General features: G+C 36.0%; 1 protein-coding gene across 6 annotated transcripts in view; it reads left to right on the forward strand.

Moving 5' to 3' along the window:
- The window catches only part of RUNDC3B (RUN domain containing 3B), a 107077-nt gene extending 93344 nt beyond the window's left edge, over positions 1-13733 (forward strand). For all 6 annotated transcript variants that reach the window (XM_081102571.1, XM_081102572.1, XM_081102575.1 and 3 more), the window contains 2 exons: positions 8647-8765; positions 11249-13733. In XM_081102571.1, the coding sequence (XP_080958697.1) occupies positions 8647-8765; positions 11249-11394 (265 nt within the window). In that variant the 3' untranslated portion in view covers positions 11395-13733. The remainder of the gene's footprint in view (positions 1-8646; positions 8766-11248) is intronic.
- The last annotated feature ends 1647 nt before the right edge of the window (positions 13734-15380 follow it).

The following is a 15380-nucleotide window of genomic DNA, read 5'->3' on the forward strand; positions in this document are numbered from 1 at the left end:
GGCAGGCAGCCTGGGGAAGTAAAAGTATCTGAGAAATTATTATGCAGCGTTGCACCAGTTACCTACTCCTCCTGTTAATCTTCAGCCAGTCTCTCAGTTAGGTCTATGAGCTCCTATTTAATGAGTCATCTATTTTTTAATTCTGGCTTTGGTGTTTGTATATGCCTTAGGACTAATTTTCCCGCTAGCAAGAAAACACAAAATTCCGTCTCATGAACAGATAGAAAGTTTTATACTTGTTTTTGTGGGTGTAAAAAGGTTTTGTTAATTTTCAGTAAGCCTGATTTGTGGAGGCTGTAGAAGATACAATCACTCTGCCTATGTTGGTCCCAAAGTTCAGGACTGTCAGTGAGTTGTAGTTTCCCAGTTTTCAGAGAGTTGCAAGTCTTAGTCTTTCTTCATCTTGGGACTTGTAAACTGTTATCTTCTTTTTGGCTTTAGGCACTTTCCCATCCGTTTTAAATTTTATTTTTATTATTCCTTTTAAAAATTCTCACCAAGGATACGTTTTTCATTGATTATATGGAGAGAGAAAGAGGAAAAAAACACATCAATGAGAAACATCAATGGGTTGCCTCCCATATGAGCCCAAACCGGGGATTGAACCCACTACCTGGGTATGCGCCCTGAATGGGAATCAAACCTGCGACCCTTTGGTGCAGGGGACGATGCTCTATCCAACTGAGCCACGCTGGCCAGGGCCCACATTCCCATCTTGATCATTTTTTTCAGGATCTTTATTTTGCTATCTGTGTTCAGCTAATTTTCTGATTGTTTTCCCTGTTCTCCCTACATCCCTTCTGTTTTTTCTATTCCCTTCCCGTTCTCCCTTTTCCTTCTTCTTCTTTTTACCTTCTTTCCCCTATTCCAGTAATTTTTAACTTTTTAAAATCTCATGCACATATAAATGAATTACTAAAATTCTGCGGCACACCAAAAATCTGACAAAAAATAGGTATAATTTTGATTCATTCACACTGGAAAGATATTGTTGTGTTGGCTGTTGTCACTTTTTTATTTGACAAATAAGGGAAAACAGGTCAGTGTCCCTGACTAAATAGTCATTTTTTAAAAATTCTTGCAGCACAATCGGTTGAAAATTGATGCTCTATTCTAACCTCCTTCCCTCTCTCTTTTTCTTTCTCTGTTCTTCTTTTAGAGCTCTTGTTTTTTTAAAATTTAACTGGTAAAGCTACATACACACTTCTTTCTGTGCTTCTTAGAGTGCCGTTCACTAGGTAATTAGCAGCCACTCATTTCTATAAAGAGTGTTTTAGCACAGACACAATTTCCACCCGCTTTAAGTTGCGATTTTTTTCATTTATCAAAAGTAGAACTCAAATAAATTTGACTTTTTTCTTTTTTAAAGTCCTCACTGAAGGATATGTTTATTGATGAGAGAGGGAGAGGAGAGGGAGAGAGAGGGTGACAGAAGAGAGAGGGAAAGAAGAGGGAGGGAGAGGGAAGCAGAAAGAGAAGGGGGGGAGAAAGAGAGGGAGGGAGAGAGGAAGAGAGAAACATCAGCTGTTTGCCTCTCATACACTGAACCACAACCTAGGTATGTGCCTTGAGACAAATCCATGAAAAAAAGTTCTTTTATACCCTTACAAAAGTTATGAATAACTAGAATAGATCTCATTCTGCTGGTACATAACTTTATCTTTCAGTAGCATATTTAATTAGTGGAAGACCATAACGAAATAATATTAGTTTATTTATATTTATAATTTATGATTGAGAAATTGAGTTTACAGCAATACTTGGTACATTTATCTTTTCTATATATAACATATAAGATGCTTCTGCTTTTTTAACTGCAAAAATATTAATAACATTAAATCCTGACAAGTTAAAGAACTAAAAACGATGCCCTTTTATTGCAATATCCACATTGTCACTTTAGATAGAGGTATATTTTAGCCAAAATATATGCATGTACCCCTGCCTGCCTGCAGAGCTACCTATTGAGGAACAAATGAGTCTAAGTGGCCGTACTTTACCACTACATGCAATGTTAGTGACTGAAAAGTAATGTCAGTCTCAGAAAAGAGAGCAGTGAAACTGCCTGCTCATCTATTTAGTATGAATCCAGACTTTATAGTTGTTAACAAGTTACTCCATTAGCTTAAGAAGAAAGGATACCCCTTCCTTCCCAGCATCATCCCTTAATATGACCTGACCTCCAGTGTTGGTATTGCTTTTAGATTGCCCTACTGCCCAACTGATATCCCTGAACAAAAAGTGTGCAGCTAGGGGACAGCTGTGACATCGCTGGACTTAGAGTTTAAGTCAGGACTTAAAAGTAATCTCTGCAGCTTAATTGCTGTGTAACGAAGCAGCAATTCCTCTTCTTACCTCTTGTTTCTGCACACCCAGTACTTGAGTAAGGCCTATTTACATAGAATTATAAGGGTCATGTGGGTAATAAATTGCCTGGCACTTAAGAGCTTCCTGGAAAACCTTTATTTAAACTCTATATAATTTTTTTTTGTTTATACTCTCAGATCTTGTATCTTTCATGTTTGGAGAATATACACTCACCCAAATCCCAAGATCTACTTTCTTAGAGTGTTTTAAAACTTTATGCAAAATTAAAATGACCAGCAAATCCCTAATTTTTCTGAATAAATAATTCTGAACTTTTCATGTAAAAATGGAGACTTTTAATTTTTAGAACAAACTAGTGCTCTATAAACCATATTTGTAACAAATCATAGGTTTTCATCAGGATCCAGTTTTGCACCCCTCAGATGTGTAAAATAAGCCAAAGTCTTAAACTGACCTGATCACAAATTCCTCTTAATCTGACCAATATCTATAATAATAAAGCATAATATGCAAATTGACCAAACGACCTAACAACAGAATGACTGTCAGGACGACCACGCTATGACACCCGCTGGCGCCAGGCAAGCCAAGGCAGATGTGATGCAACTGGTTGGGGGCCCGGCCATCACCCCATGATTGAGGGAGGCCCAGGCAACCGGCCAGCAGGCTGCGGCAGGTGGGCGGGGCCTACCTCTTTGGGGAGATCAATTATGGGTCTCCCGGACTGTGAGAGGGCACAGGCCAGGCTGAGGGACAACCCCCCACCTCAGTGCACAAATTTCGTGGACCACGCCTCTAGTCTTAAATAAGTTCAACAAACATTTATTGAGAACCTGCCAGTTATGGAGGATGTAGCCAAATCAACTTTAATAAAGAACATTAGCTCTCTTGATAATTTGGAGACAGAAACTCACCCTAAAATGAGTCATACAATTACATGATAAATATAATTTCCTGCTGAAAATATGGGATGTCTACAATTATTTCTTTAGGAGCTCTGTGCCTCATATGTCCAGTTAGCTTTGAGAAGAAAGAAAGCATGCTATGTGATATAATGAATTTTGTGGACTTGTTGGCATTTCTTTTTAAAAATAACTAAATACTTTTTTAAAATTTAAATTAAAGCTGGCATACAATATTATACTAGTTGCAAGTGTATTGCATTTATATATGAAACATTTATATAACTTACAGAGTGATCCCCTGACAAGTATAGTACCTGCCAGAAACTACACACAATTATTTTAATATTATTGACTATATTCCTTATGCTGTACTTGACATCCCCATGACTGTTTTTATAATAGACAATTTGTACTTCTTAATCTCTTCACCTTTTTCACCCATTCCCTCAATCCCCTCCCATCTGGCAACCATCAGTTTGTTCTCTGTATCTTTGAGTTTGTTTCTGTTTTGCTTGTTCATTTATTTTATTTTTTAGAATCCACATGTAATTGAAATCATATGCTATTTGTCTGACTTAATTCACTAAGCATAATGCCCTCTATGTCCATCCATGCTGTTGCAAATGGCAAGATTTCATTTTTTTATGACTAATATTCCATTGTATACACAGGGTAGATAAAAGTAGGTCTACAGTTGTTCATATGGAAAATAATACAGTAATTAATAAATAATACAAAAATAAACTCTGTGTTTAGTGTACTCACAACTGTAAACCTACTTTGCCAACCCCTGTAAGTACTACAACTTTTTTATCCTTTGTCTATGTTTTTTCTTAAAATGAGTCATTGGATAACTTGGCTATGTGATCAGCTACTCGTAGAAGGACCCCTGTCACAATAGAAAATGTTAAATTTATTTCTATTCACTGTAATGTTTATAAAAGTTTAAAAATATAATTTATAATTTATTTCTTGATTATTTAGATCTGGTAAGATTAGTTATGCTGGATTTTATATCTTCTTTTTTATTTCAAACATAGGAATATCACATTAAAACATTTTAGGCTTACTGTACAAAGCCAACAATAACTAAGTATATAAAGTTTATTCCCTTAACACACACATAGAGCAACTGATTATTGTGTTTTGTTCCTAATAAGTTCTGTCTTAATATGTTTCTTTATATGTAAAGTCTAGGCCACATGAGCTTGTTAGATTCTGGTTATATATAATCTTGTAAGGTTACTTTCTAAATCACTATTTTCATTCCAAATGATCAAATTCATTGTCATCACATTTATATTTTCCACTTAAACTTCTTCAGTCTTCTAAATTTATCATTGCTTCTCCATTTTGCTATCATTCACAAAATTACTGAGAATTATGAGCTTTTATCTTAGGGTAATTTTTCTTAATGACCTCTTATGAATAGATATACTCACCCTAGATGTATTAGAGGTTCTCCTTCCCACGTGTGTCTTTTGTATGTTTTTGGAGTTGGACTCCCTAAAGCACTGAGGCTGCAGAATTATTTTGCAGTTTGTAAATTTTGCATTAACCTGACTCACATACATCCCACTCTAAAGGCTCCCTTGCATCCCTCCATTGATTTTAGTAGATTAAGAGTAGGTAGATATTTTGCTAGAGCAGATGCTTATATTTTTCCTTAAACATATTTCTATGAAAAATCAAACCAAGAATGAAACAAATAGTATATTTATGTTTTCATGCACATTCATATGTCTCTGCGCATACAGTGTTTATATATTTGTTTTTATTTTGTAAATAATGTCTCCTGTGCATCACATTCTCTGCTGTCCAATGGCTACCAGATAATGTAAATTATTATTGACATCAGTACATCTGTTGGGCAAATAAGTGATGTAGATTACCTATATCATTACTTCTGATCACTGACATAAAGTGTATGATTGTAAAGAAATTTACCTATAAGGGAATTCAGGCTTACAGCCCAATTTTCTTTTTAATTTGCCATCATTTGTTACCCAGTTCTGTATATTGAATTTTGTATTTGAGTGATTTTTAAATTGTTTAGTCATATAATAAAGGCAGTGAATTTTATTATGTCCCAAGTGCTCATGACATATAAATCTGACAAGTTTAACTTAAATTATATTTAGCAATGTAACAATGGCATAAACTTTTAAACTATAAACTTTTATGTAGTCATAATACATGACTCTTACTTGCCTGGCTTCTTATTTTGATTAAGTAAGCTACTACTACTTTTAAAATTCTACTCTGAGAAATAGCGATAGACTGTTAATTGGTTTGACGTGTCTGGTGGGTTACATTTAAATCTTACAGTGTGGTGCTAGTCAGTCTAAAATTCTAAGATAGGATTTAGTGGTGACCTTTTAATGTCCCATAGACATAGTTTTACTTCATATCAAAAACAGTTTATCAGATGTAGTTGCCAATCACATTGGAAATCAGGTAAGAATGTGAAAACCCAACCCATTCTTTGTCATTAGTGCAAGCACCTGAACTAGATTTTTCCTAGATGGTGAGTCTATAGTCAGTTTCATGCAAGACAGTTATTATATGGGACTGTTCTTAATATCTTATGAATAAGGGGCTTAATTTTAGCTTGGGATTTTTATTATTTGTGCAGAACAGGATTGTCTATAAATCCTGTCCCTGTATTCATTGGCATTTGATTAAGTAAAGTCTGTAACTCAGGGATTGTTCACTAAACGTGACAGATTAGAGGTAGGAAGCTCCCCTGATCACTTTGGATTTGGAAGCTGATATTCTACGGGAACTTCAATAGGTCACGCAGAAGGCTAATTATGTTGCATTCACAGAGCTGCCTGTACAGGTTTCCTCCCTCACATGGGGGGCCGTTCTTGAGATGACTGTAAATGTGTGCTGTCAAGCTCTCAGTTTTTACAATATTCCAATGAATTCCAAATCGTTTTTGCTTGAGTATTTTTTGTTTGTAAATGTATCTCTATGTAATTTTTGCATTTTAATAACATTAACAAGTTTCTTATGATGAAAAGTTAGTATCAGAAACTCATCTTAAACCATTGTTTTAAAAGAAAGCTCCTACCTATTAGGCCCAGAAAATAATTTGGAAAAGAAACTTATTCATAGCTTCCTTTATTAAATTCCTGTGTTCCTGCTTTTCCCCCCTGCAGTGGTTCTCAACCTTCCTAATGCCACGACCCTTTAATACAGTTCCTCATGTTGTGGTGACCCCCAACCATAAAATTATTTTCGTTGCTACTTCATAACTGTAATTTTGCTACTGTTATGAATCGTAATGTAAAGATCTGATATGCTATATGTGTTTTCCGATGGTCGTGACCCACAGGTTGAGAACTGCTGCATAGCTAAGTAAATAAGATTTTATACTGTATTTGATTAAATACAGTATCATTTACATGATCTACCTCAGCAAACAAAGCTGTTTTTTAAAGAATAGCTTCTAATAAAATAGGAAGCCAAATCTTTTCTTCCTTTACCAGAAAGGCGATAGCATAGCATAGTAGTTCAGGAGACAGAATTAGAGCCAGGTCACCAGGTTCAAACCTAACCTTTTTGTGACCTAGTTTTCTCTGTTAGGAAGTAATGGTATTAATAATTCCAACCTTTTAATGTACTTATGAGGATTAAATTATACACAAAAAATATTTAGAACAGTGCCCAGCATTTGTTAAGTTTGATATAAATTTGATATTGGGTATCATTTTAAAAAATTACATGTTGTATAGCTCATATACTTGTTATCTATATAATCTATATAATAAAAGCCTAAGCGACTGTTATGGTGGAATGACCAGAATGACTGGTTGCTATGCTGTGCACTGACCACCAGGGACAGACGCTCAATGCAGGAGCTGCCCCCTGGTGGTCAGTGTGCTCCCACAAGGGGAGCTCTGCTCAGCCAGAAGCCAGGCTCATGGCTGGTGAGCACAGCAGCAGTGGCGGGAGCATCACCTGCCTCTGTGGCAGTGCTAAGGAGCAGCGAGCCAAGTGGTAAGGAGCCTGCCACAAAGGAGCAGTGAACTGAATGGTAAGGAGTGAGTAGGCGGGCGGTAAGGAGCAAGGGATCCCAGACTGTGAGAGGGATGTCTGACTGCCGGCTTAGGCCCAGGTAATCAGGCCTAAGCCGGCAGTTGGACATCCTCCGAAGGGCCCCAGATGGCGAGAGGGTGCAGGCCAGGCTGAGGGACCCTCCCACCCCCCAGTGCACGAATTCTGTGCACTGGGCCTCTAGTCTATTATAATTATCAGAAATTTTCTATAATAGAACTTCCCCTTACTTAAAAATATAATTAAGAACTTTTATATTTCCAAAATTTGAAAAATCACCATGTTATCAAGTGAGAATACTACTTGCATTGTAAGCTAGTAGTTACTCCATCACCACATTCTTCACCTCATTTCTTAGAGGAAATATTTATTGTATATATCCTCCCATACTTAATATACATGCATTTGATAAATTTTTAAGTCTACTCTTATGAATATGAATAATGACTAATAGATTATTTAAATTATATATGCATTTCTATAACCTTATCATATAACACATGACATGTCTAGGAAATTAGATAGGGTTTGAGTACCTTAGGAAATAGATGTTGAACCTAAAAAACACATTCATTTTCCTGGATCATTTATATTTGGAAATAGTAATGAATTGTTCTCTTACTTGAAATGGCAATAACATAAAACCTGCATATATCCCTTGAGTTAGTTTTATCCTGACAAAACAAATATGAGGACAGTTTAATAATAAACCTTCATTAACTTTCTGTTTATAACTGAGGTTTTATTATATTTCTAATTAATTCATTTAATAGAAAATGGGCTCACAATTGCAAATACATGAGGGAAGGAAGTTAAATTATCTTGATGGTGTTTTAACACAGATATTTTATTACCCAACATTTTTTAAGCTTCTAAATTATAGGAATTTTTAATAATTTGTTACTATAATAATTACATAAAAATATCAAGGTATTGAAGAATTCTGAAGTGCTTAGAAGACACTAGATCATTATTAAGTTATTTCAATTTTGTTCTGCATCTGTAGATTTTTCTGCTCCTTTGTCACCTGATAATAACCAGATGTCCCCATTTCTTAACAAGCTCAACAATAATAATAATAAATAAAAACTGGTGCAAGGATTCGTTTGTTTGAAAAATTGCTTTCTTTTCCATTTTTAGTGGATTAACCAGATAGACCTACAAAAAGGGTGGAGGGAAAAGTATAATGGAGAGCATATTGCAGCCATGATAAAGACCACATTTAAATGGAGAAAATTGGGGATAATTTAACCAGAAATTAACCAATAAATTGAAGAAAATCAGTAAAGAATATCTCTAGAAATTATTTTTGTGAGAACAAATTTAAGTATATTTCACTGTTATTTTACAGAAAAAGTTATCAAAATCTTGACCAGTTTTCAGCTGAAGTTAGCCTTTCTCAGACTTCCCTGGACCCAGGTCAGTCACAAGACGATGGAAAACAAGACACGTTAAATTCAATCAGCGAAGGTAAGGAAAAAGTCTGTTTGAAAAGTACTTTTCCTGCACTATTGATACTGTGGTTGCAGAGGACTGCTAAAGAATAATTGTGATAATTCTGCAAAGTATGCTAAGAATTAAACTGCCATTATGGTTAAAAATGGTCTGCTCTTGTTTGTTCCTCATGTGTTTGTGGCTAACGTTCAATCTTAGATTCTCTTTAGTTTTTACCTTTATTTCCTCACTTCCTGTGTCTTTTCTACCCACTCCAATTTGGCTTTTTTGTCTCTACTACTTACTGAAATGATTTTATCAAGGTAATTAACCACTGCCATATTGCTAAAGTCAGTTCTCTGCCTTTATCCTATTAAACTCAGCAGCTTTTGCTATAACCAACCATTTCTTCATTTTTTAGTCACTTTTGGTACCTTGTTTATAAGTATTCTGAAAAAACGTGGGGAATAGACATAAAGGAGTTTTGTTTTTTCCCATTACCCCTTTCAGCTGTGCTCAACCAACCACTCTTCCCATTGGATTGCATCTTCCTCAACTATATCTTGGTCAAATTCTACAACTTTTCAGGTCACTTTCAATGATCGCATTTGTTTCTAAGACTCAAGCTATTCCTTTTAAAAGTTCAATAGCTTAGTTGGTTCAAAGCTCTTTTTTCCTCCCCTCAGCACAGGCTACAGTTGTGAATACAGTTCTTTGGATTGGACAAGTGGTACTAGTATGAAAGAGTGCTCACATCTTTTATTTCTCCTTCCCAGTTCTACATGTGCTGGTGTGTGTGAGAGCTAGGGAGTTTTTTACTGAAGGGGAACCTGCATTCCTTTAGACCTCCAGTTTCTTTAGTTTTCTTTCTCCATTGCAATAAATGGCACCCCCATAAGCATTATTCTTGATCAGCCGTGGGCAAACTACGGCCCGCGGGCCGGATCCAGCCCATTTGAAATGAATAAAACTATTGAAAAAAAAGACTGTACCCTTTTATGTAATGATGTTTACTTTGAATTTCTATTAGTTCACACAAACACTCCATCCATACTTTTGTTCCGGCCCTCCGGTCCAGTTTAAGAACCCATTGTGGCCCTCGAGTCAAAAAGTTTGCCCACCCCTGTTCTAGATTCTACTCTTCCTGATTACATCAGTAGGTCAGTTTATTTAGCAAGTCCTGGTAGCTCCCCATATAGCACATGCTATATAGACTGACCCATCATCTCCTCCCTTACTGCAATCCTAGCCTGTGCTGCTTGGAGCAAGCCTCTTGGATGGACTGCTGCCACAGCTTTTTCAATGTGTTTGGTCTCCCATTCCTACCTCCTCATAATCCATTCTCCATACAGTAATCAGTGATCTTCGAAAACATTATATCCCCACTTAAAGTCATCCTGTGGCTCTCAAAGACAATCAGAGTAAAATTCAAACTGCATATCATGGCATCGTTATTGTTGATAGAAAGGATGAGAAGTTGTCATTTTTTTCAAGAAATCTTTATTAAGCGCCTCATATTTATTATGCTAGTAACTTATTAGTAGCTACCACATTTCATCAAATCTAAGATGCTTTGAGTTTCAAGATATACCATTATTGCCCAGTTGGGTGGAGTTGGTTGTCGTCCCATACACCAAAAGGTTGCAGGTTCGATTTAGGTCAGGGCATATACCTAGGTTGTGGTCGAGTTACATATGGGAGGCAACTGATCTATGTTTCTCTCACACATTGATGTTTCTTCTCTCTCCCTCCCTCCCTCCCTCTTTAAAATCAATTACAAATAAAAATACAAATATATGTATTTGTAATAAATAATCCATCCTTGGGTGAGGATTATGATAAATCATAATTTTATGTATAACCACGAAAGAAAAATGCTAACAATTCACTATAACATTTCAACATCTTAGCATTTTAAAAAAATATTTTTTATTGATTTTATTTTTTTAGAGAGATAGGGAGAGGGATAGAGAGATAGAAACATTGATGAGAGAAACATCATTGATCAGCTGCCTCCTGCACGCTCCCTACTGGGATCGAGCCAGCAACCGGGGCATATACCCTGACTGGGAATTGAACCTGTGGCCTCTTGGTTCATGGGTTCACACTCAACCACTGAGCCACACCACCAGGCAAGCAGTGATTCTTAAATGTATTGTTTGTTATCATAATGCGTGGCACACAGAGTACATCCAGTGACTTCTAACTTAACATTTGTAGCAGTACCATTTGAAGACTTGTAGAGTCCAGACTCCACTATCAGTACATTTAAAACAGAACTGGTCTTTTTGCTATGCTATAAAACAAAAAATCAGTTTTCTGCTTTTAATGACTAATTTGTTTCTGCTAGGACCTACCAACCTCTGTCATCTGAGGCAAAAAGTTTTGTTAACCTTCAACTGTTGCCATATCAATATTGTATAAAGTATGAAGTTTTTAATATTTTTAGGTCCTTATTGGACCTAAAGGACAATTCTTCAAGGACAATTAACTATTTGTTATTTTATCCTAATTTCCAGGTAAAGAAGACACTCCCTCCTTACTTGGTCTCTGTGGGTCTCTAACATCAGTGGCAAGTTACAAATCTCTAACTAGCCTCAAATCCAATGACTGTCTTGCAAGTCCTACAGCAGAGATGACAAGTCCAGGCCTAACTCCATCCTGAAAAATTTAATGTAAAAGCCAAAAGATTTTATGTTGCAGAAGTTCTATTACATAAGTTTGACTGCTGGGAAAAGAAAACCTTTGGAATTTTATATTGTTCTGGTACATATGTGGAGTCCTGTTGCTTCGAGTTCAATCTACTCCATGTAAACTGAATGGAAAAAAAAAGATCTTGCCATTGTTTTCATTAAAAAATTCTTATATTTGTCACTGAGAAAGTTTAAAATGAATAGGCCTAACGTTTTTTTTAAAGATCCTCGAAATTAATAATCATTTGCAAATTGTACATACTTATTCAGTCGATTTTCATATATTTAAATGTATCATAATTGCCAGAGACCAAGTTCAAGGTTTTATTCCAGAGACTTAGGCAAGTATTTTCTTTCCTTTTTAATTCAATGATTCAAATTTCTAAAAATGACTTAATTTCACTTTTCATTAATTTCTCCCTATGTTCTCATGTTAAAAGCCTTGTTTTTAATATGAGGAGAATGTTTTCAGCTGCGGTTTGACAGTGGCTTATTCAGTTTTTCTTTAACAGTCATCATTCGATATCAACTTAGCATTCCACTTAACATTTTATATATTTTGTAGGAATGTGCCTTTAGGCAGTTACTAAATTAGTTAGGGTCATAGGGAAAGTATTTTACAGTATTTTAGACCATTTAGGTAAAATGAATAAAATTTCTTATCTTTGTTTCTCCAAAATTTTCTTAAAAGGTCATCAATTAAAAAAAACCTGACCGAATATGCATCCAAAATTAAACATTAAAAAAGTGTAGAGCAGATGTTGAAAAAAATATTTGATCAGGGAAGATTTCAAGTTCAATCAAGTATCTGAGAGGCTTTTAAATTAGTATCAGTAGGTAATCACCATACTTAATGTCCGGCATACAGAGCTGTTTTCTATCCCTTATGGGCTGCAGTGAAGTCTCATGTATGTTTTATAGTTTCTATTATTAATCACGCCACAATCTCATTTTAAAGTCAATATTAAAAATCCCTGCACTTCTACAGGTTAAAAAAAAAGTTTTCTTTTTAAAAACATCTCTGAACTGTATTTTAATTTTTTTTTGCAATTTTTGGAACTATACATTTTTGTCCCTAAAAACTTCACCATATTGGAAAAGAAAATGTATTAAATGTATTTTCTACAGTAATATGAGGAAAACATGATCAGTTGTGCCAAAGAAGTTTTATACATTGTTTACATGAAGAAGCTACAATACTTACTGGGGACTTATGTGATATTTTTGTTTACTAATAAAACATTACATTCAAACTTAGTAGCTTTGACATATAGGAAGAATGTTCCTCCTAAAGCAATTTATTTTTGTTGAGAGGAGGCAAGAAGTGCTGAACTTATCACAGTCATTCTTTGTGTTAGGAATGTAGGAGTGTGGTGGTTCTCTGCAATCTTTAGAGCTTTACTCTCATAATTTGGAATTTAAGATAATAAATAGTAACGAGGCTAGTCTTATATGTAAGATAGTTCAAACAATATCATTTCAGGGACAAAGGACGCCTGGAAGCCCTTAAAATAAGTTATCATAGATGTACCAGGACTACTCAGAGCTTTATTCTTTTAGCTTAAGGCTTTTTAGTACTTGTAAAAATGCAAACATTCTTGAGAAATGGTACCTTTAATCTCTGAATTCTGAATACCTTATTGTGAGTGAGGTATCCAAAGCAATTTTTACTCAGCATGGGGGATGGAAGTTATAAAAGGAGGGCAGTGGAAATCTTGGGAGGAGGAAGTGAGAAATGGTTAAGGAGGGGAACTTCAAAACTTTTAGGCTGGCCTTAAGCACTATTGCTGCTTTCTAAAACTTTCAGAATGTTTTAATGCTTTATCATTCACGGTCCACTCTCAACTTGACATTTTCCTTCAATAACTTTAAAAAATCATTGTTACATTTTTTCCATACATTTTTATAATACAGAAAGTTAACTCAAGATTCCATAATTAATACAATTTTTCAGATTTGTCTAATGTGTACTGTAACTTGTGCATCTTAACACAGTGCATCTTAAGTGCAGATTTAAACATAACACCTGAGGACCATGACTTCCTCCTTTCTTGGAGCTCTTGGTATAAAATTCATCTGCTAATGTGAATTCAGGTTTCTACTCAGTTCATCTCATACTAATTAGAGAGATAGTTAATGTGTGCATGAGGAAACAACTTATGTCTCAATCTTTAGTTTCATTTGGTAGTGTTTATTGTTCATACACCCTCCCCAAAATAGAATGCTGAATTACATGCTAATATTTCCATGTGTATTTTGTTGCCTTGATGTATTACACTTGTTGCATGTATATTAAACATTTTGTACCATGCATTAGTGGTCTTAATTTATCCTTGACAAAAAGTTACTTGATTCAGGTTACACACTGAGTTGACAAATAGGGTAAAAGTATATCACCTAACTAGAGGGAGGCCCGGTGCACGAATTCATGCACAGGTGGGGTTCCTCAGCCTAGCTAGTGATCAGGGCCGATCAGGGCCTTCTCACCCAGGAAGGGACTGTAGGATGTTGGCCAGCAGTGGGAAGTTGGCTGTGGGAGCACACTGACCACCAGAGGGCAGCTCCTACGTTGAGCATCTCCCCCCTGGTGGTCGGTGTGCATCATAGGGACGGTCGCTTAGGCTTTTATATACACAGATATCTAAAATATTAGTATCAAAATGGTTTTGGATGAATCCTTATTTCAACTTATATAAAACTAGAGGCCCAATGCATGAAGATTCATGCAAGAATGGGCCGTCCTTCCCCTGGCTGCCGGTACCGCCTTCACTCTGGCCGGAGCCGCCTTTCCGCCTTCCCATGCTGCCTAGAGGCCTGGAGTGGCTGGGGCCGTGCGGGAACACCTGTGCCCTGCCCCCTCGGGGCCTGTGTATGCAAATTAACCCCACATCTTTGTTGGGTTAATTTGCATACCCACTCCTGATTGGCTGATGGGTGTCATGAAGGTATGGTCAATTTGCATCTTTCTCTTTTATTAGTGTAGCTTGAATACATTTTATTTTTTAAAGAACATGACATCCTTTTGAGTACACACAGCTATGAAGTGGCACAGTACAGCAATGGTCCTGGCAGTGTTACTGATAGGATCACATAATTGCCAACGTTTGCTTTCTCAGCTGCCAAATGGAAACATCACCATCTTCTCAGCACCTGTCTGAAGACATCAGGATGATGTCAGCACTAAATGAAATCATACGTGCATGTTTGTAATGAGTAAGTGCCAAAGTCAAGCTACTAATTATGATTGATAAAACTTTAAGTCAGTTTGTAAGTCATCTTTATTAGATTTACATGCAAGTTTTCAAGTGGTTAAAAATGTCTCACAGTTACAACTTATGGAAATTCTTTGCAAAGTTCCTATCATTAGGTGAAATCTCCACCTCTGAAATGTCACATGACTGCTTTTGAAAATCAGGGCTCTTAATTTTTTTTTAAGTTAGTTCACTTTGCTCTTCCTCTAAGCAGAGCAGCTTCTATGTAGGTTCAGCATTTGTTCTTTTTAATGGATAGGAAGGGGGAGATAAAATTATATGTGTCATTAATAGTACCTTTTAAAATCATATTTTAGTCTAAACCAAACTTTAGATTGTTGTAAAATACGTTACCTTATTATATGTCACATTTCCCATACTGTCAGTTATTTTTCTAAAACACAACTAAAATCAAAATTTCACAACACTTGGCCTTACTACATGACACATTCTGGTGTTTTCTGTTCTATGTTCTTTCATTAAAAATAAATGGTCTTGGGGGGAAAAAACCAGTACCCCAACTCTGTAAGTATTAGAGCTGTACCAAAAATACTGCCTTTGTCTCCTGTTGTCTTCTTGTTTCTCCTTTGGCACACAAGCCCTCTGACTACATTCCCAATCTGATCCCCTACCACATCGCCATGTATACCTGTTGCACAAACTGGGACATATCCCGTTGCCTGCTTCCAGGTATACTTAATCTGCAC

This window comes from Myotis nattereri (assembly GCF_964212035.1).
Source record: "Myotis nattereri genome assembly, chromosome: 11".
Taxonomy (NCBI): Eukaryota; Metazoa; Chordata; class Mammalia; order Chiroptera; family Vespertilionidae; genus Myotis; species Myotis nattereri.